This window comes from Peromyscus eremicus, chromosome 20 (genome assembly GCF_949786415.1).
Source record: "Peromyscus eremicus chromosome 20, PerEre_H2_v1, whole genome shotgun sequence".
Lineage (NCBI taxonomy): Eukaryota > Metazoa > Chordata > Mammalia > Rodentia > Cricetidae > Peromyscus > Peromyscus eremicus.
In genome coordinates this window covers 55245013-55272472 of record NC_081436.1, presented here as the reverse complement: position 1 = coordinate 55272472, position 27460 = coordinate 55245013, and the positions used below count along the sequence as shown (strand labels likewise).

Sequence of the window (27460 nt, the reverse complement as noted above, 5' to 3'; positions counted from 1 at the left end):
CTTTGAGCTCCCCAAATGGGTTGTTAACCAGATTAACATTCTCCAGTAGATGGACCCATACCCATGAATATACGGGCACAAATTGGTTTGGGTGGGTTATTTATAAAAATGGGTGGGAAAAAAAAAACATCAATTTGAGAGCAGGGGGTAGGAGTAGATCTGGATGAACAGGAGTTAGAGGGAGGTATGGGAGGTGAATAGGATCCAAAACATTGTATGAAATTTCCAAAGAATTAATAAAAATGCTATATTAAAAAGAATTTGCTAGACTTTTAATGAAAGTATAAAGAACAGAAACTCCTTTTGATGCTTTATAGAGCATAAGATTGTGGGCAGATGTATGGCCTTAAGGAATAGTGCCACATCTGTATCCTTACTTCACTGTTTATTAGTTGGGTAATGTTGGATAAGTTGTCTGACTGCTTTCATTTCAGCATCAGTTTTCTCACCTATGAAACAAAAATAAAAATACCAATTCATGGGTTTAGTATGAAGGCTAAAGTTTATAATTAATATAGATGAAGTCTTACATTAGGTTAATTTGATTACAGCCATCATTAGCAATGATGGCCTTTGATTGGTATGGCTTAGACAGAATATTAGGAGCATATTGTGTATAACCTATGCATCCAACTATAGTGTAGTCTGTTCAAGCATCACTAGCTTAGATCTTGGGAGATCTTATTTCTAAGTCTGATTCTGACAGTAAATACATATTGAATTTGACTTTGGAAAAGCATTTAGATTATCTATCCTAAGGCTAAGGGCTATTGCTGTGGGATGGTCTGTATGTCAAATTGCTCTGATTGGTCAATAAATAAAACACTGATTGGCCAGTGGCCAGGCAGGAAGTATAGGCAGGACTAACAGAGAGGAGAACTGAGAGAACAGGAAAGCGGAAGGAGACACTGCCAGCCGCCGCCATGACAAGTAGCATGTGAAGATACCTGTAAGCCACGAGCCACATGGCAAGGTATAGATTTATAGAAATGGATTAATTTAAGATGTAAGAACTAGATAGCTAGAAGCCCGAGCCATTAGGCCAAACAGTTTAAATAACATAAGCGTCTGTGTGTTTATTTTATAAGTGGGCTGTCAGACTGCCGGGGCTTGGTGGAACCCGGAGAAAAAACTCCAGCTACAGGCTACCAAAGTCTAAGGTTACTAAAGTTACTAAGGCTAAAGTCACTTCCAGCTACAAGACTGATCTAACAAAATTCTTGCATTTATTAGGGAGGCTTCTATCTTCTTTTTTATGGGTGATTTTTTTTCTCCTGCTCAATTTTTTTTTAAGTACTAACAATTTTCTGCTTCACTGCAGGGAGGTAGATTAATTGGTGGCTGGGAAGATAACCCTTTTAAAGGAGAATTACAGATTGTTCTTCGAGGAAATCATTCTACCCCAGAATGGACTTTTCCAGAAGGACCAAATCAAGGGGCAAAGGTCTTAGGTATGTGTTGTCATATACTAAATGTCTCTTGTCTTTTTTCTTAGTCTATTTCAAAATACACAGCACTAAAGTATTTAGCTCATGATAGTATGGCAGTGCAATCTTTTATAGCCATTCATTTATACTAAACATACAAGGATCGGAGATTTAAAAATATTAAATAATGTCACATTACAATTTAGTAACTGACATATATATATATATACTTCAAATCAAAACATAAGTTATTATTAAATTAAATTTAGTAAAGCTCTATATATGCATATTATTTCTCTAGACTGGTCTCCTCATAATCTTTCCTTGATATGAAAGAGCAATAATACTTTTTATATTTTGTGGTTTCCCCCTAAAAGACCACTTCCCCACACATAATTCCATTTTCAGTATTCATAAACACTCTGAGGCTCAGTTGGCTATGCTGTCAGTTACTCACAACTGCAGATGAGCTTAATTTCCCTGAGGCATTGGTGTATTGGGCATAGTCCTATTTAAATCTAAAAGGCAAAGGTCTTACAAGAGTAATTAACAGCTGCCTTTATTAATACTATTGCATATTCATTTAGGAGACACATAAGAATACTACGACAATACTGAGGCAGGCAAACACAGTCTTAAAGATATTTGTTTTTCTATGTTTATTTTTAAAAAATGAAATCAATTACTACAAAACAATATCAAAGAAAATACTATTAAAAGCCTATATCTTTCCAGCTCTAACCGTGAAGAAAACTATTAGGTAACAACTTTGTATCTTTTCATTTTAATCAATTCCTCTTGTGCATATATTGTTTATTAATTATTGTGTTTTCCTTTTGTTGAAGCATGGTTAAAATAAATACATCATGATGCAACTTTTTGTTTCTTTGCCAATGTATTATGGATATATGGTCCAGATAATCAGTTCCAAGAGACAAAACTCTCCTTTTTTTAGAATACTGTTACCCACTATTAATACAATTGAAACATACTTAATCATTTATGTACATCTTCACTAATTCCAATTTTTTTGTTTTCCAAAATAACATTGTGGTAAACCTTCTTGTTTCCTTTCATTCTGGGTTTACTGGTTCTAACTGACAATGCTTTTTGCACAGCCACCCTCAATCAATTCATTCCATTCATTCTTAAATGTTTAATAGCTTGCTAAAATACATTAGTGAATAGTCTCATTCTATGCTAGCTCTTAACTCAGGAATGTGTGGGAAGTAGGAATGCTTCTCTCTTTCAGGAGTGTTTGGTGAGCTGGACCTGCATGGACGTCCACATTCCGTATATAAGACTAAACTGTCAGAAACTGCAGAGGCAGGCTCAAGAATCCTATCCCTGATGGATGCTGTGGATTGGCAGGTAGAAAACAAATTGTATGTTATAAGATGAATATACCATCAGTCTACTTGGAATTGTTTCTTCTCTGTTTACTTCCTGTAATTAACAGTATGAGAAGTGTATATCTTACAGTCCGCTTGCAAGGAATGGCCTGATAATAGTTAAAAATCATGATATCAAATGTTCTTCAAACCATATCAAGAGCATCGTAGGTACATTAGTTACAAAACAAAAATATGTAAGCTGTTGGTTATAAATATTTGTAAATTGTAAATTCTTGCAAAAGAGACAGTAGAAGTATTTTAGATATATGTTACTGTTATCTCGGTTACCTTATCATTTGTAATTTTAATGTTATATGTTAAGTATTTGGAAAGAATACAAACTTAGAAACACGATGACATTCAAGTTATGTCTATAGTAAATGAGAGAATGGTAGTAACCTCATAATTTAAACTTTTTTACGTATTATTTATTCATTGCGTATGTGTTTCTGTGCAGGGTGGTTGAGGGTGGAGGACATGGCACATGTGTGTTTGTGGGCATGGGGTTGTGTGTGTGTCGTGGTATGTGTATGAAGGTAATACCCCAGAATTCTTTCGGGAATTAGTAATAAAGTTAGAGATTTAAATGTATACTTTATTATTTCTGGTCATACTCTGTAGCTAGAGTTTTCCTGCCTGGCCCACGGTCAGGGCGAATCTCTCTCACCTGCCAGTCCCACAGCCACTCAGACCTGACCAAGTAAACACAGAGACTTATATTGCTTACAAACTGTATGGCCGTGGCAGGCTTCTTGCTAACTGTTCTTACAGCTTAAATTAATCCATTTCCATTAATCTATACCTTGCCACATGGCTCATGGCTTACCGGCATCTTCACATGCTGTCTGTCATCGTGGAGGCTGGCAGTGTCTCTCTGACTCAGCCTTCCACTTCCCAGCTTTATTCTCCTCCTTGTCCCGCCTACACTTCCTGCCTAGCCAATGGCCAATCAGTGTTTTATTTATTGACTAATTAGCAACACATTTGCCATACAGAACATCCCACCCACAGCAATACTCTGATTGCTAATAAGACATAAATTTAGAATTGTTTAATAATTGTTAGAAACATAAACGTACTTTTAAAATTGCTCTTGCATTTGGCACTTGAATTTTTCTCAGGAGGGAGAAGATATTGTGATAACTACCACAAGCTATGATTTACACCAGACAGAGACTAGAAGGATTGTGAAAATTCTGCATGGGCACAAAATTCTTGTCCTCAATGATAGCCTTTCCTACACTCACCTTGGTAAGTGGCTGTTCTTTAATCAAATGCATATGTAATTAAAATGTCTGGAAATGTCTATATTTTAGTTATGTATCCTATAATTATAATTCTTTGATTAAACTTAACAAACATTTTGCCAGAGTAGTTGGCTTTGGCATTAGTGGATTCTACTGTTTATGTCTTGGATTCCAATATCCTTGCTATATGTGTTTTTTATTCAATCATTTACTCACTCAGCAAATATTCAACAATGACATACTATGTAACATTCTGTACAGTAAGACCCTGTCTTTTTCTTTTCTAAGTTTCCAAGTAATTCTTCATATACCATGGAATTCTAAAAGCTTTTATCTTGAGGTTGGAGAAATGGCTTAGCAGTTAAAAAACACTGGCTGCTCTTGCGGAAGTCTGGGGTCTAACTCCCAGCACCCACACAGTGACGCATAACCATCTACAACTTCAGTTCCAGGGGATCCAACACCCTCTTCTGGCCCTTGTGAGCACAGCATGTGGTACTCAAACATACATGTAGGCAAAACACCCATACATATAAAATAAATAAAAACAAAAAATATGTAAATTGTGTTTGATACACTATTGCATATTTATATAGAATTCTGGTTCATATGCAATATGTACATGAAAGTAGACCAGTCTCAATACTAGGATCTGGGAAAAATAGTATCAATTCCACTCAGGGTATAGGGTATAACAGGGTATAACTCTGTTTCCTCATTGACTAAAATTAAAACAAATATTTCAAATAGCATCGCAATAATATTTTCCTGTATAACTTGATATAATTGCAAACTGTCTTCGAAGATTTTTAAAAGTAACTCTTATTTAAAATAACCTTAAGCACTATCTACCTTTCAATTTTTTTCATTAGTATGTATTCATTGTACATGGTACTGTGTTATATAAGAATATTTTTATACAAGTATATGATTACTTTAAGTCTATTCCTCCTGTACTATCTTACACTCCTTTTCTCACTATTCATAATAATTCAGTCCGAGAACAATTCTAGGTATTCCTCCACAGAAAAATAGATAAGGAAAAAATATGGTGCATATATATACGGTAAACTTTTCAACCATAAAGAAGAATTGAGTTATGTTGTTTTCAGAAACACTGATGCAACTGGAAACAGACACGTTGGGCAAATTAAGTCAGTCTCAGAAAAAACAATGTTGGATTTTTTTTCACATTTGTGCTTCATAGATTTTACAAAAATATAAAACTGTCTAGAGAAACAAAGGAAAAAGAGAGGAAAACAATAACTCTATACTTTCTAATTTTAATTTTATTATATAAATAGAAGCTGTATTTTGGATGCATTAGTATATAAATAATAGCACCTTAATTTCAGTTTGCCATGTATCTCTGTTGAAACAGATTATCCAATCAATTTATACATTTGTGTCAACATTTGGCACGTTAGAAAGTTGTTTATCTTATGAATTATAAAGAAACTAATAAACAAATATTTCCTAGCATTGACAATGACCCATCTTTCTGTTGGCAGCTGAAAGACAGCAGATCCTTGAAACTGGCCAGAGCTACACATTAGCAGCTGATGTTGGGATACTGAGTAGGAACATCAAAATCGTTGGTGAAGATTACCCAGCTTGGTCCAAGGACTCTTTTGGTGCCAGGATCCTGGTTGGCTCATTCACTGGAAACATGATGATATTTAAAGGTTGGTAATATTTCAGTCAATTTTTTTTAGTGAAATATATAACATTATCTCTTGTGCTTATAATTCCTGCTTCTTCATAGGACCACACAGAGAAATAAAGCTTTAAAAGAGATTATGTAGTCTGTGTTGCTCTCTGAGTAAATTTCCTAACATTATTAACTATTTACCTCATCTTCATAGACAGTAAAAATTATCAAACCAGGAATGGCATAAAGTGATAGCAAGACTGGCTTCTAAGTCAAATAAAAATTATTTTATAACATCTCTTATATTTGTTTTAAGGAAAACTTCAAATCTACCAAATACAGAGAAAAAAATGTAGTAAATTCCAATGTCTCCATCACCTCTAGTGATCACTAACATACCAGTTTTAGCCAATCTAGTTTTTTTAATTTTTTTAATTTTTATTTTGCAATACAATTCAATAAATTCAGCCAATTTAGTTTTATCTGACAGTATTTTAACTCTGTCATTCCCTCCTCATTTGTAATCTAGGAAACTTTTCTTGATAAGCTTCATTAAACTTCACAGCCTTGAAGAAGAGTTCCTACAAATGGAAATGCAAAGAAAATCATTGATTCTCATCTCATACTCACTATGGAATTGATTCTCCTGCATCCTTCAAAGATAGCTGTGTGTGTGTGTGTATGTGTGTGTGTGTGTGTGTGTGTGTGTGTGTGTGCATGCGCGCGTGTGCACGCATGCACAGATGCATGCTCATGTGTGTGCAGGCACAGATGCAAGCATGTGCATATGGAAGCCAGAGTTCAACATCAGGCATCTCCCTCAATTGTTCTCTTTATATTTTGAGACAAAGTCTCTGAACCTTTGGCGAGACAGTTTGACATGGTGCACCCCAAGATCCTCCTGTCTCCTCCCCAGCACTTTAATTATCAAGACCCAATCACCATGCGTGGCTTTTTTTTTAAATTAACATTTCTCATTTATTTTACATACTGACTCCAGCCTTCCTTACCCCCTCTTCCGATTCCCTTTCCCCACCTCCCTCTGTCCCACTTCCTAATCCACCCCTCTTCCACCTCTGCTCAGAAAGGGACAGGCCTCCCATGGGTGCCAACAAAGCATGACATATCAAGTTGAAGTAGGACTAAGCTCCTCTCCTTGTATTAAAGCTGAGCAAAGCAACCCAGCATTAGGAGTAGGTTTCTAAAAGCCAGCCAAAGCGTTAGGGACAGGCTCTGCTCCCACCATCAGAAGTACAGCAAGTAGACCAAGCCACACGACCATCACACATACACTGAGGGCCCAGACTGGTCCCATGCAGGATGTGAGCTTCCATGAGCAGGGCAGTTGCTTCTGTGGGTTCCCTTGTGATGACCCTGACCCCCCTGGCTCTTAAATTCCTTCCTCCCTCTCCTCAGCAGGATTCCCTAGGCTCCCATTCCCACCTGCCCCCAGTCTACCCAGGAGATCTCTTCTATTTTCCATTCCCAGGGAAATCCTTGTGTCCCCTTTGGGCCCTCCTTGTTACCTAGTCTCTATGGGTCTGTGGATTGTAGTATGGTTATCCTTTACTTTACAGTTAATATCCACTTAGTGATATTAGAGTGAATACATACCGTATTTGTCTTTCTGGGTTTTGGTTACCTTACTGAGGATGATTTTTTTTAATTCCAGGCATTTGCCTGCAAATTTCATAATGTCATTGTTTTTAACAGCTAGGTAATACTCCATTGTGTAAATGTACCATATTTTCCTTATCCATTCTTCAGTTGAGGGGGATCAAGGTTGTTTCCAAGTTCTGGCTATTACGAATAATGCTGCTATGAACATAGTTGAGCAGGTATACTTGTGATATGATTGAGCTTCCTTTGGATATATGCTCAAGAGTGGTATATGTGGGTCTTGGGGTAGACTGATTCCCAATTTTCTAAGAAACCATCATATTGATTTCCAAAGTGGCTGTACAAGTTTACACTACCACCAGCAGTGGAGGAGTGTTCCCCTTACTCCACATCATCTCCAGCATAAGCTGTCATTGGTGCTTTTGATTTTAGTCATTCTGACTGATGTAAGATGGAATCTGAGAGTAATTTTGAATTGCACTTTCCTGATAGCTAAGGATGCTGCACATTTCTTTAAGTATTGCTCAGCCATTTGAGAGTCTTCTGTTGAAAAATCTGTTTAGCTCTGTACCTCATTTTTAATTGGATTATTTGGTAGTTTGATATCTAGTTTCTTAAGTTGTTTATATATTTTGGAAATCAGCTCTCTGTCAGATGTAAGGTTGGTGAAGATCATTTCCCATTCTATAGGCTGGCATTTTGTCTTATTTACAATGTCCTTTGCCTTACAGAAGGTTTTTAGTATCATGAAGTCCCATTTATGAATTGTTGATCTCAGTGTCTGTGCTACTACTGGTGCTCTATTCAGGAAGTGATCTCCTGTGCCAATGCATTCAAGGCTACTTCCCACTTTCTCTTCTATCAGGATCAGTGTAATTGAATTTATGTTGAGGTATTTGATCCACTTTGCCTGGAGTTTTATGCAGTGCGATGATATGTATCTATTTGCATTCTTCTACATGTGAACATGCAGTTAGGCCAGCACCATTTGTTGAAGATGCTTTCTTTTTTCCATTGTATAATTGGCTTTTTTTGTTTGTTTTTCAAAAATCAGGTGTTCATAGGTGTATGAATTTATATCAACATCTTTGATTTAGTTTCATTGATCCACTGTTTGTTTCTATGCCAATACCATGCTGTTTTTATTACTGTAGCTCTGTAGTAGGCCTGAAATCAGGGATGGTGGTACCTCTGGAAGTTTCTTTATTGTCTGGGTTTTTTTGTTTTTCCATGAGGTTGAATATTGTTCTTTCAGGGTCTGTAAAGAAATTTTTTTGGAATTTTGATGGGAAATGCATTGAATAGGTAGATTGTTTTTGGTAAGATGGCCATTTCTACTGTTAATCCTATTGATTCATGAGCATGGGAGATCTTTCCATCTTCTGATATTTTCTCCAATTTTTTTCTTCAAAGACTTGAAGTTCTTGTAATACAGGTTTTTCACTTGTTGGTTAGAGTTACCCCAAGATATTATATATTATTTGTGGCCATTCTGAAAAGCATTATTTCCCTGATTTCTTTCTAAGCTTGTTTATCATTTGTGTATAGGAGGGCCACTGATTTTTTTTTTTTTTTAGTTAATCTTGTACCCAGCCACATCACTGAAGTTGTTTATAAGCTGTAGGAGTTCCCCGGTAGAATTTTTTAGGGTCATATTTGTATACTATCATATCATATGCAAATAGCAATACTTTGGCTTCTTCCTTTCCCATTTGTATCTGCTTGATCTCCTTTGGTTGTTTTACTGCTCTAGATAGAAATTAAATACTATTTTGACTAGATATGGAGAGAGGGACAGCCTTGTCTTGCTCCTGATTTTAGTGGAATTGCTTTGAGTTTCTCGCCATTTAATTTGATGTTGGCTGTCAGTTTACTGTATATTGCTTTTATTATGTTTAGGTATGTTTCTTGTATCCCTGATGTCTCCAAGACCTTTATCATGAAGGAGTGTTGGATTTTGTCAAAGGCTTTTTCAGCATCTAGTGAGATGATCATGTGGTTTTTTTTTTCTTTCAGTTGGTTTATATGGTAGATTACATTGATAGATTTTCCAATGCATCCAATGCATCTCTGGGATGAAGCCTACTTGATTATGATGGATGATCTTTATGATGCATTCTTGGATTTGGTTTGCCAGTATTTTATTGAGTATCAGTGTTCTTGAGGGAAATTTATCTGTGAGTCTCTTTTTTTGTTGAGTATGTGGTTTGGGTATCAGGATGACTGTAGCCTCATAAAAAGAATTTAGCAATGTTACTTCTGTTTCTATTGTGTGGAATAATTTGAGGAGTATTGGTATTGGCTCTTCTTTGAAAGTCTGGTAGAATTCTGCACTGAAACCATCTGACCCTAGGCTTTTTTTGGTTGGGAGACTTTTAGTGACTGCTTCTATTTCCTTAGAGGTTATAGGTCTATTTAAGTTGTTTATCTGATGTTGATTTAATTTTGGTAGGTGGTACCTATCCAGAAAATTGTCCATTTCTTTTAGATTTTCCAATTTTGTGCAGTAAAGGATTTTAAAGTGTGACCTAATGATTCTTCAGATTTCCTTGGTGTCTGTTCTTATGCCCACATTTTTGCTTCTGATTTTGTTTATTTGGATGCTTGCTCTCTGTCTTTTGGTTATTTTGTCTATCTTGTTGATTTTCTCAAAGAACCAACTCTTTGTTTTATTGATTCTTTGTATTGTTCTCTTTGTTTCTATTTTACTGATTTCAACCTTCAGTTTGATTATTTCCTGACCTCTACTCCTCCCAGGTAAGTTTGCTTCATTTTGTTCCAGAGGTTTCAAGTATGCTATTAAGTCACCAGTGTGAGATTTCTCCGAATTCTTTATTCAGGCACTTAGTGCTATATACTATGCTTAGCACTGCTTTCATGGTGTCCCACAAGTTTGGGTAAGTTGTACATTCATTTTCATTGAATTCCAGAGAGTCTTTAATTTCTTTATTTCTTCCTTGACTCATTTGTAATTCGGTTGAAAGTTGTTCAGTTTCCATGAGTTTGCAGGTTTTCTATAATTTTTGTTGTTGTTGAAATCCAACTTTAACTCATGGTAATCCAATAAGATACAGGGGATGATTCCATTTTTTTTAAATCTGTTGAGATTTGCTCTGTGACTAAGTATGTGGTGAGTTTTAGAGGAGATTTCATGAAGTGCTGAGAAGAAGGTATATTCTTTTGTGCTTGCGTGAAATGTTCTGTAGATGTCTGTTAGGTCCATCTGAGTCATAACATCTGCTACTTTCCTTATTTCTCTGTTTAGTTTCTGTCCAAAAGACCTGTCCATTGGTGAGTGTAGGGTGTTGAAGTCTCCCACTATTAATGTATGTATGGAGTTTGATGTGTAATTTAAGCTTCAGTAATGCTTCTTTTACAAATATGGGTTCCTTTGTATTTGGGGCATAAATGTTCAGAATTGAGACTTCATCTGGATGGATTTTTCCTTTGATGAATATGAAATGTCCTTTTTTTTTTTTTTTACCTCTTTTGATTAGTTTTAGTTTAAAGTCTATTTTTTTAGATATTGAGATAGCTACACCAGCTTGCTTCTTAGGTCCATTTGATTGGAAAATCTTTTTCCAATCCTTTACTTTGAGGTAATATCTGTCTTTGATGTTAAGGTGTATTTCTTGTATGCAGCAGAAGGATGGATCCTGTTTTTGTATCCATTCGGTTAGCCTATGTCTTTTTATTGGCTATTGAGTCCACTGCTATTAAGAGATATTAATGACCAGTGGTTGTTAATTCCTCTTATTTTTTGTTATTGTTGGGGGTAGTGGTAGTGTGTGTGTGTGTGTGTGTGTGTGTGTGTGTGTGTGTGTGCGCGTGCATGCGTATGTGTGTCTTTCTGTCTGTCTGTCTGTCTGTCTCTTTGTCTGTCTGTGTGTGTTTCCCTTCTTTGGTTTTTGTTGGTGTGAGATTATTTATTACCTGTGTTTTTGTGGGTGCAACTAACTTCCTTGGGCTGGAGTTTTTCTTCTGGTACTTTCTGCTGGCTGGGTTTGTGGATAGGTATTGTTTAAAGTTTGTTTTATCATGAAATATCCTTTGTTCTCCATCTATGGTGATTCAAAGCCTTACATCCATGGTCTCTTAGTGTCTGCATGACATCTGGCTTTTAGCATCTCCATTAAGAAGTCAAATTTAAATTGGAGTATTTACCACTTTTATGTGTGAACAGAATGTGTTCTATTTTCTAGTTCAGTATAAGTTCCGTATCATATATGGTTAATAAATATTTTCTCTCATCTGGAAAAAAAAAGAAGTCAGGTGTATTTATGATATGTCTGCCTTTATGTGTTACTTGGCCTTTTTCCTTTACAGCTTTTAATATTCTTTCTTTATTCTGTATGTTTAGTGTTTTAATTATTATGTGTGGAGGGGACTTCTTTTTTTTGATCTAGTCTATTTGGTGTTCTGTAAGCTTCTTTTATCTTTATAGGCATGTTCTTCTTTAGATTGGGAAAGTTTTCTTCTATGATTTTGTTAAATATAATCTCTGGAATTCTTTTCCTTCTTATATCCCTATTATTCTTAGGTTTGGTCTTTTCATGATGTCCCAGATTTCCTGGATGTTTTGTGTTTGGAGTCTTTTAGATTTAACAGTTTCTTTGACTGGTGAATCTATTTCCTCTATTGTGTCTTTAACACATGAGATTCTCTTCCATCTCTTATATTCTGTTGGTGATGCTTGCACCTGTAATTCCTGTTTGCTTATCCAAGTTTTCCATTTCCAGAATTTACTCAATTTGTGTTTTCTTTATTGCTTCTATTTCCCTTTTTAGGTCTTGAACCATTTCCTTCATTTGTTTGATTGTTTTTTTTATTATTTAAATTTTTTTCATTTTACATACCAACCACTGTTCCCCTTCCCCTCCCCTGTTCTCCTTTTTCTCCCCCCACCTCCTCCCACCTCACCCCCATTCACTCCTTATAGGTGGTAAGGCGTCCCTTGGATAGTCAACACCAGCTGACATACCAAGGATTGTTTTTTTCTTTGATTTCTTGGGTTTCTTTAAGGAATTTACTGATTTCTTACAATTTTTTGTTTGTTTTTTCCTTGATTTCTTTAAGAGAATGTTTCATTTCCTCTTTAAGGGCCTTATCATTTTCATAAATTTATTTTTAAGATCATTTTCTTGTGCTTCAGCTGCATTGGAATGTACGAGTCTTGCTGTCATAGTTTTGCTGGATTCTGTTGATACCATATTGCTCTTTCTGTTATTGACTGTGTTCTTACACTGGTGTTTAGGCATCTGGATTTGGGGTGATATAGGTGTAGGTGTTGATTCTTGTGTTTTTTCATTGTTGGAAGGGTGTTTCGTTTTTTTTATTTTCTATTTCCTCTCTTGTCTTCTGGCCTAGGTGGCCAAGGGTTCTGGCGACTGGCAAGTCTTCAAGTCTAGTAGGTTGTCTCTGCTGAAGTTTGAGGGGCCTTGGGTGCCTAGGTCCAACCTAGCCTCATGTTAAAGCTGAGGTCTTCTTCCAGAGTGGAGGATGTGGTGTTCCTTTGACTGGTGTGGGCTGTACCTGGGCCTGTGGAGCCTGCTGGAGTTTCAGGGAATGGGAAGGGCTGGCCACAAGGACAATTATGAGGTTAGTGGGGTTGGGTGGTGAAGTGGGTCTTGGGGGAACAGATCCAGTGAGTGGCAGCAGTCCAGCTAGCCGGAGGGTCACTTACCTACTCACTGGCTGGTGTGGATTGCCCATGCATGGCTTTTTATGTGATCCTTAGGGGATAGAAATCAGGACTTCATGCTTCTGTGCCAAGAACTTCACTAACTGAGTCATCCCCACAATCTAAAAAGAATTCTGTTTTGTTATTAGTAGTTATACAAGCCATGTATTGGTTCTCAACCTGTGTGTCATGATCCCTTTGGGATTCACATATCAGATGTCCTACATATCAGATATTTACATTAGGATTCGTAACAGTAGCAAAATTACAGTCATGAAGTAGCAATGGAATAATTTTATGGTTGGGGTCACCACAACACAAGGAACTGTACTAAAGGAATGCAGCATTAGGAAGGTTGAGGACCACTAAGTCTAATCCACCATGATTGCTTGTTGTATTGATATGCCAATGCTCCACCATTTATCTTAGTAATTTTTCCATGTTGATGGCTACATCATTTACAAAGGAGTTAATATTTTTGAGTCTTCATTTTCCAATAGAGCCAACACTTATTATAGATTTTTCTGGAATTAAGAACCAGTCATTTCTGTAGATAACCCTGGTTATATAACCCTGGTGACAGAGGAACCCAATGCATCCAGTTGGTTTCAGGGACTTCCTGAAGCTTCAGAACTTGGCACAGAGTAATCTCCTGTAGATTGTTACCACTCTTATTATTGATCTACAATATTATCTTTTGTCACCTCAGTGGTACTATGACAAACTGACCAGCAGATGATTGGCAATACATATTCTGAAAGAGCTTCTGAAATAGAATTCTCTTAATAAAATCTCTTGATAGCAACAAGATTGAAACATCAGGTAAATTATATCCATGCCTTATGTGTGCTTTCTTAGCAAGGCAATATTACCATCAAATAGAAGAAAATTGGTCCTTTAGATATGATTATAAATAAATAATACATAAATAAAAATTTGCAATGGTTTGTGATATTCTAAGGGTCACTATATATTTTAGATGCATGTTGAATGTATATAATTTAAATTTTATGATTTTATGGGGAAAGAGGGAAAATTAAAAATAAAACAATGGGGAAAAGATTGAGAATAATTATTTCATTCAGAGTAAAGGAACAAAGAAAAATAAAGTTTCCATGAAAAACTTGAGTAGTTTTATATAGCTTTTCAGTATTTTTTGTTTTATTTATTTTAGGAAATTTTCTTTTACTCTTATACTCCCTTAGGAAGTGCAAGAATAAGCAATGTGGAATTTTATCACAGTGGTCAAGAAGGCTTCAGGGACAGCACAGATCCAAGATATGCTGTGACATTTCTTAACCTGGGACAGGTTTGTGCTTTGATTTTTGTATATGTTCAAAATAAGATATGTTTTTTCATAAAAAGACTTTATTGTAAGAAACCCACAAGTAAAACATATTGCACAGCGTCATTAACATAGTCACTTAAGACAGCACTTGCACAGTCCCAACCAAAGTCTCTATATTTCACTATTAATTGGATTTTTATGCACTTAACTGTAAAAATTACAAAACCCATAACAGAGTTAAAGTAGAGAAACAATTAGTTTTAGAGCCTCTTTCTTAACTCAGATATCCTTTACCTGTATTGTTTAACCTAGGACAGATTTGTAGTTAGTTTTTATATATGTTCAAATTAAAATATGTACATTTTTGAATTTTACTTGACTAAATAGCTGTATCTTCAGATAGATAAATGTATCTTCTAATATAAGGAAACTCCCTTGGCCATGCTGCCCATCAGTGTGTATACACATAGTAACATTTGCTTCAATCATTAGCTGCTTATTTAAGGTCAATAAGGCTATAGGAAAAGTCATAAAATTGAATGATGTGCATGTTGTAGCCACTTGCATGTAGGTCAGTGAAAGCTGTGGGAGTCGACTCTCTCTTTCCACTTCGTAGGTCCTGGGATGGAACTCAGGTTGTCAGCTCAGTGGAAAGCATTTTTTTCCTGCTGGAACATGTCACAGGTCCAGCTTATTTTTTAGTAACAAAGAATAACTTTCTGTTAAACGAAGTGAGAATTGCTTAAGTTTCTCGAAAGATAAGCAGAATTAAAAATCTGCATTTATGTCTCTAGGCAAAAGGAGAGAATAATTGTTCTAAGAAGACTGGAAAGTTAAGAGAAATGGGAAAGAGCATATTCCTTAGGAGAAATAAAACTAATATTTCTGTGCTTACTGTTGAAAACTCTTGAACCTGTGATATGGCTCACCAGGTATAAAAGCTTTTCACTGAGCTGACATCCTGAGTTCAATTCCAGAAACTACATGGTGGATGGAGAAAAACAACTCCCAAAGCTGTCCTCTGACTTTGAGGCATGTGCTACAACACACACACACACACACACACACAGAGAGAGAGAGAGAGAGAGAGAGAGAGAGAGAGAGAGAGAGAGAGAGAGAGAGAGAGGAGAGAGAGTAAATAAACAAATAAATAATTACAATTTTTTTTTTATATTTGAAACCTCTGACCTATTCACTGACTCATTCCTATCAACATCTGGATTATGATTCTTGCCTGAAGTGTCACTATTAATTTTTAAAAATCACTACTAACAATTCAATTGTTATATAAAACAATTTTTATCACATTAGCATTTTAAAGGTAATAATAGAAATATGAACAAACAGAAAAAGCTCTTGAGAAAATTTTAATCTCCATTTAAGATGGCCATATGTTTTTTACTTTATTTAATCATAAATGCATGACATGAAAATCTTCCATAATTAAAAGACTATAAGGAAATCATCTCTTCTAAGTAAGAATACGTGTATGTTACAAGGCTTGCTTATTAAAAATCACTTAATTAAAATTTTTCTCTAAATGCATTTGGATTCTATTATAAAAATGTTCATCTATTCCAAATATTCCCTAGATTCAAGAACATGGTTTGTCCTATGTCCGAGGCTGTGCGTTTCATCACGGCTTCTCCCCGGCAATTGGTGTGTTTGGGACAGATGGACTGGACATAGATGACAACATCATCCACTTTACAGTTGGAGAAGGTAATATAATGATATTTTGGTCACATAGTGCATCCTTCTGAGGCAATCTTACTGTAAACTCTATAGTTAGCTTGCTTAGTTGATCTTTCTGTGAGAGTACAAATGGTCTGTCTGTACTGTCCAATAAGACAATCACTAAGTCACATGTGGTTAATTAGCCTCTGAATTGTAGCTAGTGCAGTTGTGGAAATAAATTTGTATTTTAATTTTACTTAGTTATATTTAATTTACATCCAAATAGCCACCAATGGCTATGACTGTACTATCACACAGCAGAGACCTAAAGTGAATTATCAAATCACTTATCTTTTCAATTACTGTGAGTTAGGTTGGAAAGATACCTCAGTAGTTACAAACATTTGTTGCTCTTGAAGAGGACCCAGGTTGGATTCCTAGCACCAACAAGGTGGCTCACAACTATTCCTAACTCCAGATCCAGGAGATCTGATACCCTATTCTGATTTCTGCAGGCACCAGGAATATATGTGGTGCACATCCATACATACAGTCAAAAACATTATAAACATAAAATAATCTAAAAAATTTAGTTACTATGACTTTATAATACGTTTTAGATGTATTCATTATTCAGTGTGTATATAGTGTGAACAGGAAGGGGGCATCCGTGCCATAGCATGCATGTGGAGGTTAGAGGACAACTTTGAGGAATCTGTTGACTGTTTCCACTAGTATATAGGTTCCAGGGATGGAACTTGGGTAGCCAGGATTTGAGGCAAGCATGTTTACCCACTGACCCACTGAGCCTACTGAATTAGGATATGACCTTTAAGATATTCCTCACATATCAATCATAAAGATTATCCACATGTAAGGTTATCTTGATTAAAAATTATACACAATATGAGTATGTTTCTTTCATTTCTATCATATGAAGTATACTGCAAACTTATTTAATGTACACAAAAGATATGCATATATTTATTAAAATCTGAAGAAACCCATAAGTCAACTGATTTAACAAGTATCTAGAACAGTGGTCCTCACCTTCCTAATGCTGTGACCCTTCAACACAGTTCTTTATTTTCATTGTTACTTCATAGCTGTAATTTTGCTGTTTGGGATCATAATGTATATATCTGATATGCAACCCTTATGAAAGAATCATTCATTCTCAACAGGGTTGCAACCCATGAATTGAGAACCACTGATCTAGAAGATTCTAATTCAGCAAGTCCATTATAAGAGTAAAGTTCACTACCGAAAAGACAGGGGACCCTTTCTAAGTCTCAAACTAGAAAAAAAATAACTTTGCAGAAACAATAAAAGACATTACACATAGTGTTTATTACTAAATGAACAAGTCTTTTGCTCTCTTTTTAAAATACAGGTATAAGAATATGGGGGGATGCCAACAGAGTACGGGGAAATTTGGTTACACTTTCAGTTTGGCCAGGAACCTACCAGAACAGAAAAGACTTGAGTTCAACGCTTTGGCATGCAGCAATTGAGGTAGGGAGAACACCCTTCTAATTGCAAATAATTGTAACATAAACATCAATTCTGTGAAAGTTGTAACTTCTCAAAATTGAGTAGGATTTCTTCCTCAGGTATTGATGATCTGTTAAAGCAAATTAGTTCAAAAAGTGAATGAACTTTCTTAAAAATTATTTTTTCTTTGAGAATTTCATGGGCATCTACAATTTATTTTTATCACTCCTATCTCCTACTCTTATCAGAACTCTCTCTACATAGCCTTCTCCCAACTTTATATCCTTTTCCTATCTTTTTTATAGCCCACTAAGTCCAATTAGTGCTGCCTTTGTGCTCGTGGGTGTTTGGCAATCCGCTGGAGCATGGACAACCTACTAGGGACCACACTCTCAGAAAAAAAAAATGGCCTTCCTGCTCTAGCAATCATTAATTGTCAATATCTCCTCAGCTGGGTGGAGCCTCATAAGCCCTCGTCTTCTCCAGTATGGAATGTTGACTAGTTTGATCTTGTGAAGATTTTGTGGGTTCATGGGTAGAATGGCCCTGTCATCTCCACAAGACACTACTTTATAGCAATCCTCCTTGGCTTTTACAATCTTTTGAGCCCCTCTTGCATCATATTCTCTGAGTCTTGGGGACATGTGATGTGATATAGATGTCCAATTGAGGACTGAATGAACTTTGAAAAATATATTATGAATTATGTATGCTATTGGGTTTGTTGTTGATGATGGTGTGTGTGTGTGTGTGTGTGTGTGTGTGTGTGTGTGTGTGTGTGTTCAGGCTTTCTACTCATGCTTGTTAGTTTAAACAATTATCTTTCTGTCTATCTTCTCCAATGTTATTCATCATTTTTAAGTTCCATTATGGACCTTCTCTGCTATTATTAGACTGAGCATCTTGTGGACATTCAATGCAAGACTGCTTATATTTATTAAGGATTACTCATTTTATCCTTATTTCCCATGAAGTTCTTTACAATTACTGCAGTATATTTTAGGTATAGAGTAAGACTTCAAACAGGAAAATGGAAATTACAGGAGGTTAAGACAAAAGTCAACTTCCCCTTTAGTTTATTTACCTTTAATAATGTAATGGAAATGAGTTTTACAATAGCCTGTTTTTGGAAGATGAGATAAAGATTGAGTTTTGCTATTGTGTTACTACTAACTATTTTAAGGAAAAATCTAAAAGCAGGAACATAGCACACATGTGCAAGGTAAAAATATTCTCTTTTTATCTATTTATAGATGTTAAAGTGCAATCAAAGATCAATTCCAAAGCTATAAAGTTATCCATAGGACAACTTCAAAAAAATGTATCACAGCTTAAAACTAGTTGTTTAATATGCTTCAAAGAGTGAAGGAGTTTTTGCTTTTGTTTATGTTAATACTGCTTTGTTGATACTATGAGAAGTAGCTAAAACTTCCATGATCCACACTTTCATTTTCCTTGACTTTGACTCAGCTCATATGGTAAAACTAAATACTAATTACTATTACTTGAACTAACCAGGTCTTTGATGAGAGCAGATGTTACTAAACTAATCAGTATCATTACTGAATCTTGCACTTCCTTGTAATGGACTCAGATATTTTTCTTTTAATGAATCAGTTAAATTGACAATAAATTGTAACAAAAAACCTTCCTATAGTTTTGGACTTTGGCCTAATGCTTATGAAATTTTAACCACATCTGTGACTAAATTAAGAAGCAACCTCTATGGTGCATCTTTCCAATGAAGAACTTAAGAACTTAATATGAGACTTAATATTTAACTTGTTGTTACAGAACTAGCATATAAAGCATTGAGTACAACCTCCATCACTACTAAATGAAAAACGTGATCTCATTTGTAATATATATTTGAATGGGATGAGTTATCATAATTAAAGCAAAATATTGAATAAAGATTTTTCCACACATGTTGTCAAATATACTTACATTGCTTGCATAATAGTGTACTTGACTAATCCTAAGCATTTTATTTGTTCCCATGCCAGATAAACAGAGGGACAAATACAGTCTTACAAAATAACGTGGTTGCTGGATTTGGAAGAGTAGGATACCGCATTGATGGTGAACCATGCTCAAGTGAGTCCTTTAACATAGAATTACCAAAACTAGTGAAAAACTTGTCCAAATCATGAAAATGAGTGATTATCATTTGTATTTTTGATATATAGTATCTTTTCCTTTTAAAGACTAAAACAAGGTGCATGGTTTCAGAAGCACCCAGTCTAACAGATAGTTCCACTTGTTATGGCTGTGTGTGTGTGTGTGTGTGTGTGTGTGTGTGTGTGTGTGTTATTGGGGATTGATGCAGGGTCTTGTGAATCCTGGGTGAGGGCTCTATCACTGAGTTCTATATACACCCCTGGATCCACTTTGAAGGAACCCTGTTCTTTCTAGTGCTACAATGCCCAAATTCTGATGGCTACATCCAGTCTTGATTCAGTGGGTGTTAGAAGAGTGAAGACCTTGTTCCACTTCCACTCTATCCAGATCAGCGTGGTACTTAAATTTACATAGACAAACTGTGCTGAACATACAAAGAAAATTTGTGGAAGGCATAAGCAAGGGAGCAGGGTTGAAAGGACAAAGCAGATGCCATAACAGGCTGCTCAGTCTTCTCTCAGAGATCAGGCCTCAATTTCAGTTTCCTGAGACTTGAGCAAGCAGTTTCTGGGAGTGCCATGAACAAAAGACATAGTCCTTGCAGTAGCTCCCTTTCTGCACGTACTCTGACTGCTCAAAGTTCAGCCAGATGTTTACTGTCTGGAGTCCCTCACCAACTTAGAGTTATGTGCAGTACGTGCTTGGCCAGCCAGCCCCCATGGTGGCTCAAGGACAAAGCCTGGGACTTGTGCTGGACTGCCCCCAAAGTAATAAATTGTAACCACCAACCAGTAAATTCAAAGGTTACATACCCTCACCCAATTAAAAGAGAACAGAGATAAAAGTAAACCAATCCGAGTTGCACCCGTGCAAAACTCCCCCAACCCCCCTGAAGAACTTGTGGTTTTTGCCTTTAAAAAGCTAGCCACACAAAGAAAAAGCAAGCTCCTCCTGGCCTCACGGTTACTACGAGTGAGTGCTTTGGATCGAGCTTCCCTGCCCGCGGCTTGTAAACAAACAGAAGTAAACCTTGCTTTTGCATTCTGTACCTAAGGTCTTCGGTGGTATCTTTGGGGTCACAATCTGGGCATAACAGGGTGACTTGGAATTCATAATTACACAATTTTATAGTTTTTTTTTTTTTTTACTTTTTAAACATATCCATAAATTATTGCCAGATCATAAAGGAAAATAAGAGCTGGAAAGATAAGATTAGAGGATAAAACACTTGCCACACAAGCATAATGCCGAGTTCAGATTCCCAGGATCCACAGAAAGGGCATTCTAGAAGCAATTATTTTTGTTTGTGCTTTAACAAATAAAGCTTGCCTGAAGATCAGAGGGCAGAGCTAGCCACTAGTTAGCCATAGAGGCCAGGCAGTGGTGGCACACATCTTTAATCCCAGCACTTGGGAGGAGGAAGCAGGAAGATCAGGAGTTCAAGGCCACCCTGGACTACATGAGATTGACCCAGTCTAAAAGAGAAACAGAGACAGGAGGTGGAGGCTCACTTCTTTAATCCCAGCACTTGGGATCTCATGCCTTTAATTCCAGCCCTAGGGAGGAGGAGACAGGAAGTGATATGACTGGGCAGAGAGAGGAGTATAAGGCAGGAGGAGATAGGCGCTTACCCCTTTTCAGGCTGAGGAGTTGGCAGGGTAAGAGGTGGCTGTGGTTTGCTCCTTTGTCTCTCTGATCTCCAGGAAAGCTTTATTTGTTAGAGCACAAACAAAATATCACCACCCAAAGTGGTTAGCTAGTCTGTCAAAATCGGCGAGTTCTGCATTCAAATGAGAGATCCCACTTAAATATAATGTGGAGAATGATGAAGGAAGATATCCAGTGTCATCCTCTGACCTCCACACACATACACACATGCACCCATACAAATGGAAATGTTCACACACACACACACATACACACACACACACACACACACACACACACATCAGGGACCATGGGGGTCCAGCCCCTTGATAGTCCCCTCCCAGGGTCCGGGAAGAATCTACAACCAGCTGATAATTAATCTTTGATGAAAAGAAATGAATCTATGTACACAAAACTCCTTAGTTCACACACTTTATTATTCTGTGATAGTTCTCTCTCTACACAGCTTCTATTCTGCTCTCATGTCTAGCTCCTTTCTTGCTTGATTTCTCTATATTTATCTACTGTCCTCTCTAGGTTCTATCTTAATTCCTTCATCTAGTTCTGGCCCTTCTAGGTTCTCATCTATTTATTTCTTTTCCCTATCAGCTCCTCTCCTGTCTCCTTCTCTCTCATCTGGCTCTTCCTCATCTTGTTCTTCTCCATCTGGCTCTTCCTCATCTTCCATCTTGTTCCTCTAGTCCTCTCTTCTAGCCCTTCAATCTAGTTCTTCCCCATCTCAGTTTGTTCCTCTCAAGTTCTTACCCATCTAGTTCTCCCATACTCTTTTCTCTTCTCTGACTCTCCATGCCCTGGAAGTCCTGGTATATAAAGCCAGGCTTCCAGGGTCCAATGGAGAGGTGATAAGAATCACATTGAGAGGCAATAACCATTAATTATCATTTGCAACCCCAAAGGGAAGTGACCAATGGGGAAATGAATTAACTAAAGGCTGAATTCAGGTAAAATCTAAGAAGAGGGCTCTTATGTGCTCAACTATAATCTTAAACGTGATTGGTAGAAAATGTTAAGAATCTATAAGTTGCTAGGTCAATGGGAGAAAATAAAACTGTCTTCTTTTTTTCTGTGGCTCCTATCTGTCCAAGCTATCTGCCGTTTTTCTGCAGGGTGGGGGGAAAGTGTGCTCAGTCGCTAGGCAACCTGTGTACAGCTAGATGCCTATGGTGATAGTTAAAGGGAGATCTGGAACTAGAGGTAAGGTTTGGGAAAGGAGGAAGTAAGGCTTAATTGGCACATCCGCCAGGCCTTCTCAAACAGGTAGCCTGGATGGTTAAGTCTGTTCTTAGAGAATAAAGAGGTATCTCTGATAAAGTACTCTCCTCTATCTGGGGATGGACCTGGCCAGATGCTGCTAATGATGATAATTACAGGGAGGCTTGAACTGGGGTTCTGGCTGAGCATAGCTGTCAGCGCAGAAGGTTATCCAAATATTCCTACAAGTGGTTAGATAAGGAGTTAGAGGTCTATAAAGTTAGTAAAGCTGTAAGAAAGGAGGGTCTGAGCTAAATTGTGTAGAGCTACTACTTAACACCCACCTCTCCTAGGCGGTGTCTCCTTGTGGAATTTACCTTAAGTCAGGAGACTTGCCTGTGGGCTGCTATCATTGTTAGTCCTTGAAATTTGGATGCCCCCCTGGGAGGTGTCTCCTTGTGGAATTTAAATCAGGAGACTTGCAAGTGGGCTGTTATCATTGTTATCCTCGGAAGTTGGGCGCCCATCTGGGTAGTGTTTCCTGTAGTCCTTGAAAGTGGCTAAGGGAGATAATCTGATTCCAGAGAAAGCCTTTCCTGAGGCTGTTCTCCAAATATCTGGAATGTGTATGTCCAGAGAGTGATCAGTCCACACTGTTAGCCCTTCTTAGGGAAAAGTCAATTGGGAAAACTATGAAGGCACACATGATTTTCATAACAGAATACAGCTGATATATAATAAGCCAAGTAACACCAAAAACTCCTACTTGGGATTTGGCTTCCTCTGGAGGAATTCCCTGATCCCTCCAGGTAGTGACTTTGCCATAACCAACTGAGTTCTTATGATATATTCCTGCGGCCCACAGCACACAAACACACACACACACACACACACACACACACACACACACACACACTGACGAGGGTGGGGAAGAGTGGAGGGATAAATTATAAAGTTTCTACTTCACCCTTAGAAACTGAAAGAATATTAAAGAAAATGGATCTTTATCTGATTTTTTTTTTTTTTTTTTTTTGTCAGAGCTGAGGACCGAACCCAGGGCCTTGCGCTTGCTAGGCAAGCGCTCTACCACTGAGCTAAATCCCCAACACCACCTGAAAATTTTTTATTCTATTTAGTGCTGCTTCTGTTTCACTGGAGCATTATTTATAACAGCTTCAAGAAAAAAAAACTGTATATTTACCATAAAGCTCAGCTGCTCTGCTAATATTCTAGTTAGTTATTTTTAAGATTATATAAATCAGTATTTTCTGTTAATTCAAAAACTATTTGATTCAAGTCAATTTTATTCTTGCCTAAAACACATTACATTTAACTGATTCCTTGATACATGGTCTTATTAGATATTTTTAAGTCTCCAACAGCTCTGAGTAGCTTTTCTTTGACATGCCAAAAACTTAAAAATATAATTTTCTAAAACTTCTATGAAGTTGTTCCTATGGCTTTTTGTAAAATCAAAATATAATCCTTGGATATAAATATTTACTAGTAAAGTATGATGATACATAAATACATTTTTCACTGACTGTTGATATCACTAGATGAGATTGTTTGTGAGAAAGCCTATGGGCTAGAGAGATGGCTCAGCTGTGAATAGCATTGCCCGCTTCCTTTTCCAGAGGGCTCAGGTTCAATTTCCAGCATCAACACTGGCTGCTCACAACTGTCTGTAACTCCAGTTCCAGGCAATCTGATACCTTCTTCCGGCCTCTGTGCACACCAGGCACATAAGTTATCACAGGCAAACATTCAGCCTAGACACCCATGTACATAAAGTAAAACAAATTTTTCAAATGAATGGAACAAAGACACTAAAACTTAAAAAGCATTTGTATTTTTAGCAATGGAAATATAAAACACAAAAGAGGAAAGGGGGCTTACGTTCCTATACAGGGAAGGGGATGGTGGCCCATGTGGATCCAAAGAAGGGGCTATCTCTTTCAAGGGGCTTCACTATGTAGGAACAGGGAATGTAAACAGACTCTTGGAGAAACAAACTCAAGCCAAGCCCAGAAAGACGAGAAATAAATGGTACAACTCAAAGGATTAAAAGGGAGGGGAGTGAATGGAAGCAGGGAGGAATCAGATATCAGGGGACCTTAGTGAGATCATCCTAAGTGCAATTTAGGAAGGACACTGCTTGTTGAATATAGTTCTTCCAATGTATTAAGGGAATTGATCCAATTTAGACTTAAGTAAGACTTCCATTAAAATCTTCTTCAATTATGTAGTATATCAATAATGAGTATAATGTTCTTCATAGAGAGAATTTGTACTTGTTTGGGTTATTTAAGTTGATTTTAAGATAATCCTAAACTAGAGATTAAAACTGTTTACATACATGGAAACTGAGGTTCAAAGAGATTAAACAGCTTTCCTGAACTCACGTATACATCACTCCAAAATGCATTTAAGGAACACTCTCTGAATCTGATGATGGATGAGGCAGACATGGTGGCTTCTCCCCTGAACCTAACTTTCTGGAAGAGAGGAAAGATAATTCACCAGATGTCTACCAAGTGGTAACATTTGAATTGCAATGGAAGTGGACTGGAGTGTTATTGTGAATTAAAGGTTCAGTAACAGCCTTTTAAGAAAGTGACTCTTTAAAATGACATGGCCAGAAAACACATTTTTTAAAAAAAAGAGGGGATGGAGATGAATTTTATACATGCAAATCATTGCATTTCAAGCTTATACTTGTTTTAATCTAAACTTCATGCTCTTTCAAATAAAATCCATGCTTGTTTTAAATGAATACAATAATTAGGGGAGTTAATAGTGTAAGTGGCTATACAATTTGCCGGTGAGTCCACAATTATTCTGAGTAATAAAGGGCAAATTAGATGAGGGAATGCCAAGCCCCCTCCCCCCCAAAAAAACATAGCAGATTCACTAAGATATCATCACATTAAAACTCACATTGAGAATATATATATATGTATATATATACATATATATATAATCTTTAACCAATAGTGATGATTAAAACTATAAAACATTCCTTGTAATTTTAAATTTCTGATTTCATATTTGTTTTTCAAGGTCAGGCTAATTCCATAGAAAACTGGTTTGACAATGAAGCCCATGGAGGATTGTATGGCATCTACATGAACCAGGATGGCCTTCCTGGATGTTCTCTTATACAAGGATTTACCATTTGGACATGCTGGGATTATGGAATTTATTTCCAGGTGAATATTATTGAAGGTGGTGATGGCTTGTTTTCTCTTAGGCTCACTCTTAGCACTGTATAAACCTCAGCTTGTATTACAGACTGCAGAGAGTGTGAACATCTACAATGTGACCCTGGTGAACAATGGGATGGCCATTTTCTCAATGATCTACATGCCACCTTCTGTGTCTCACAAGATTTCTAGTAAAACAGTAACAATTAAGGTAAGCTATGGATAAGGATAAAGAGTGACAGGGAGGAAACCAAAATTCTTGAAGGTCTCAGGAGAATAATGTCCTGAGTGACCAGTCCATGCCTTTGAGATCACACAGACACACTTTCTCCTGACCACTCTGCCTTCTGCTCTTCCTTATCGACATCATCTGTGACAGTTCACTGCAATTTCGTCCCCTCCATCAAGGTTTTCCTGAAACAGCAGAGATGCTAATGGCACTCCCTCCACTTTGTATTTCTTCTATTTCTGGAAAGGTCCATATTTCTATCATCACAGAAACAGAACATTCCATTTAATATAATTATCTGCATGCATAATATATAAATATTTGCATGAAAGCAAACACAGTTATTTCTCATTCCTCTTTCTATCATCAGTCTCAACTTTTGTCCCCTGAGATCTTTGTTTAATGAACAATCTACTTCTGAAAATTTTAGATGGTATTTTGTTGTAATACAGTTCAGTATGATCATGTTTTCTTTTAGGAAAAGTGGGTGTTGATATTGTCTTATTTGACTGTCTTTGACAGAACTCATTAATTGTTGGAAGTAGCCCTAAATTTAACTGCTCCGATGTCCTAACTGATGACAACCCTAATGTAGAACTTACCTCTGCACATCGAAGTTCTAGACCTCCCTCAGGTAAAACTCTGGAATCCTACTGTTGGTTTTAATGTATATGCATATGCATCTTCAGTTAACTTATTTCTTTTTACGAAAAGGTGGGAGAAGTGGGATTTGTTGGCCGACATTTGCTTCAGCTCATAACATGGCACCTCGGAAGCCCCATGCAGGAATCATGAGTTACAATGCAATCAGTGGCCTTCTGGATGTCTCAGGCAAGTTTAGATATAGTCTTTCACAAATCTACTCAATTTCTATAGGAATATGTAAAGCACCTATTAGTTAATAATGCCTCATGGTCAGTAGAATGTAGTTAAGCTGATTTCCATAGTGATCTGATGAATATGTTTTAATAATTTATTTATTTTTATTTGATGTGCTTTGGTGTTTTGCCTGCATTTGTGTCTGTGTGAAGAAGGTGTCAGATCCCCTGGAACTGGAGTTACAGACAGTTGTGGGCTGCTGTGTGGATGCTGGGAATTGAACTCTGGTGCTCTGGAAGAGCAATCAGTACTTTTAGCCTATGAGTCATCTCTCCAGCCTCTACTGAATGTATTTTAATGACAATAAAAGAAATAATATTTTAAAATCCATTTCAAGAATGGTTCTTTAGCGAAATGCATACATGTATATGTGTGCATTGTATGTGTGTGAGATGAATGTGCATTAGTATGTGGGTGTGAGTGAGGACACATGTGAAGAAGGCCAGGGCAGGATGTTTCTCATCCTCTATCATTCACTGTCTTATTGCCTTGGGACATGAAAGTTCACTGTCTGAGCTGGCTATCCAGGAGGCTCACAGGACCTGCTTGTCTCTGACCCCTCAAGACATGAACAGTCATGCTTGGCCTTTTACATGGGTTCTAAGGATTCAAACTGAGGTTTTCATACTTGCAGACCAACCACTCTTACCCAATGAGCCATCTCCCTAGACCCCTAACTTTTACATAC

General features: G+C 37.0%; 1 protein-coding gene across 1 annotated transcript in view; it reads left to right on the top strand.

Moving 5' to 3' along the window:
- Positions 1 to 27460, top strand: part of Pkhd1l1 (PKHD1 like 1) — a 166857-nt gene that overhangs the window by 99924 nt on the left and 39473 nt on the right. Inside the window, exons 56-67 of the mRNA XM_059247025.1 lie at positions 1322 to 1451; positions 2680 to 2798; positions 3943 to 4072; positions 5580 to 5753; positions 14225 to 14328; positions 15900 to 16029; positions 17378 to 17499; positions 19485 to 19575; positions 25522 to 25670; positions 25753 to 25875; positions 26416 to 26527; positions 26608 to 26724. Coding sequence (XP_059103008.1) covers positions 1322 to 1451; positions 2680 to 2798; positions 3943 to 4072; positions 5580 to 5753; positions 14225 to 14328; positions 15900 to 16029; positions 17378 to 17499; positions 19485 to 19575; positions 25522 to 25670; positions 25753 to 25875; positions 26416 to 26527; positions 26608 to 26724 — 1501 coding nt within the window. The remainder of the gene's footprint in view (positions 1 to 1321; positions 1452 to 2679; positions 2799 to 3942; positions 4073 to 5579; positions 5754 to 14224; positions 14329 to 15899; positions 16030 to 17377; positions 17500 to 19484; positions 19576 to 25521; positions 25671 to 25752; positions 25876 to 26415; positions 26528 to 26607; positions 26725 to 27460) is intronic.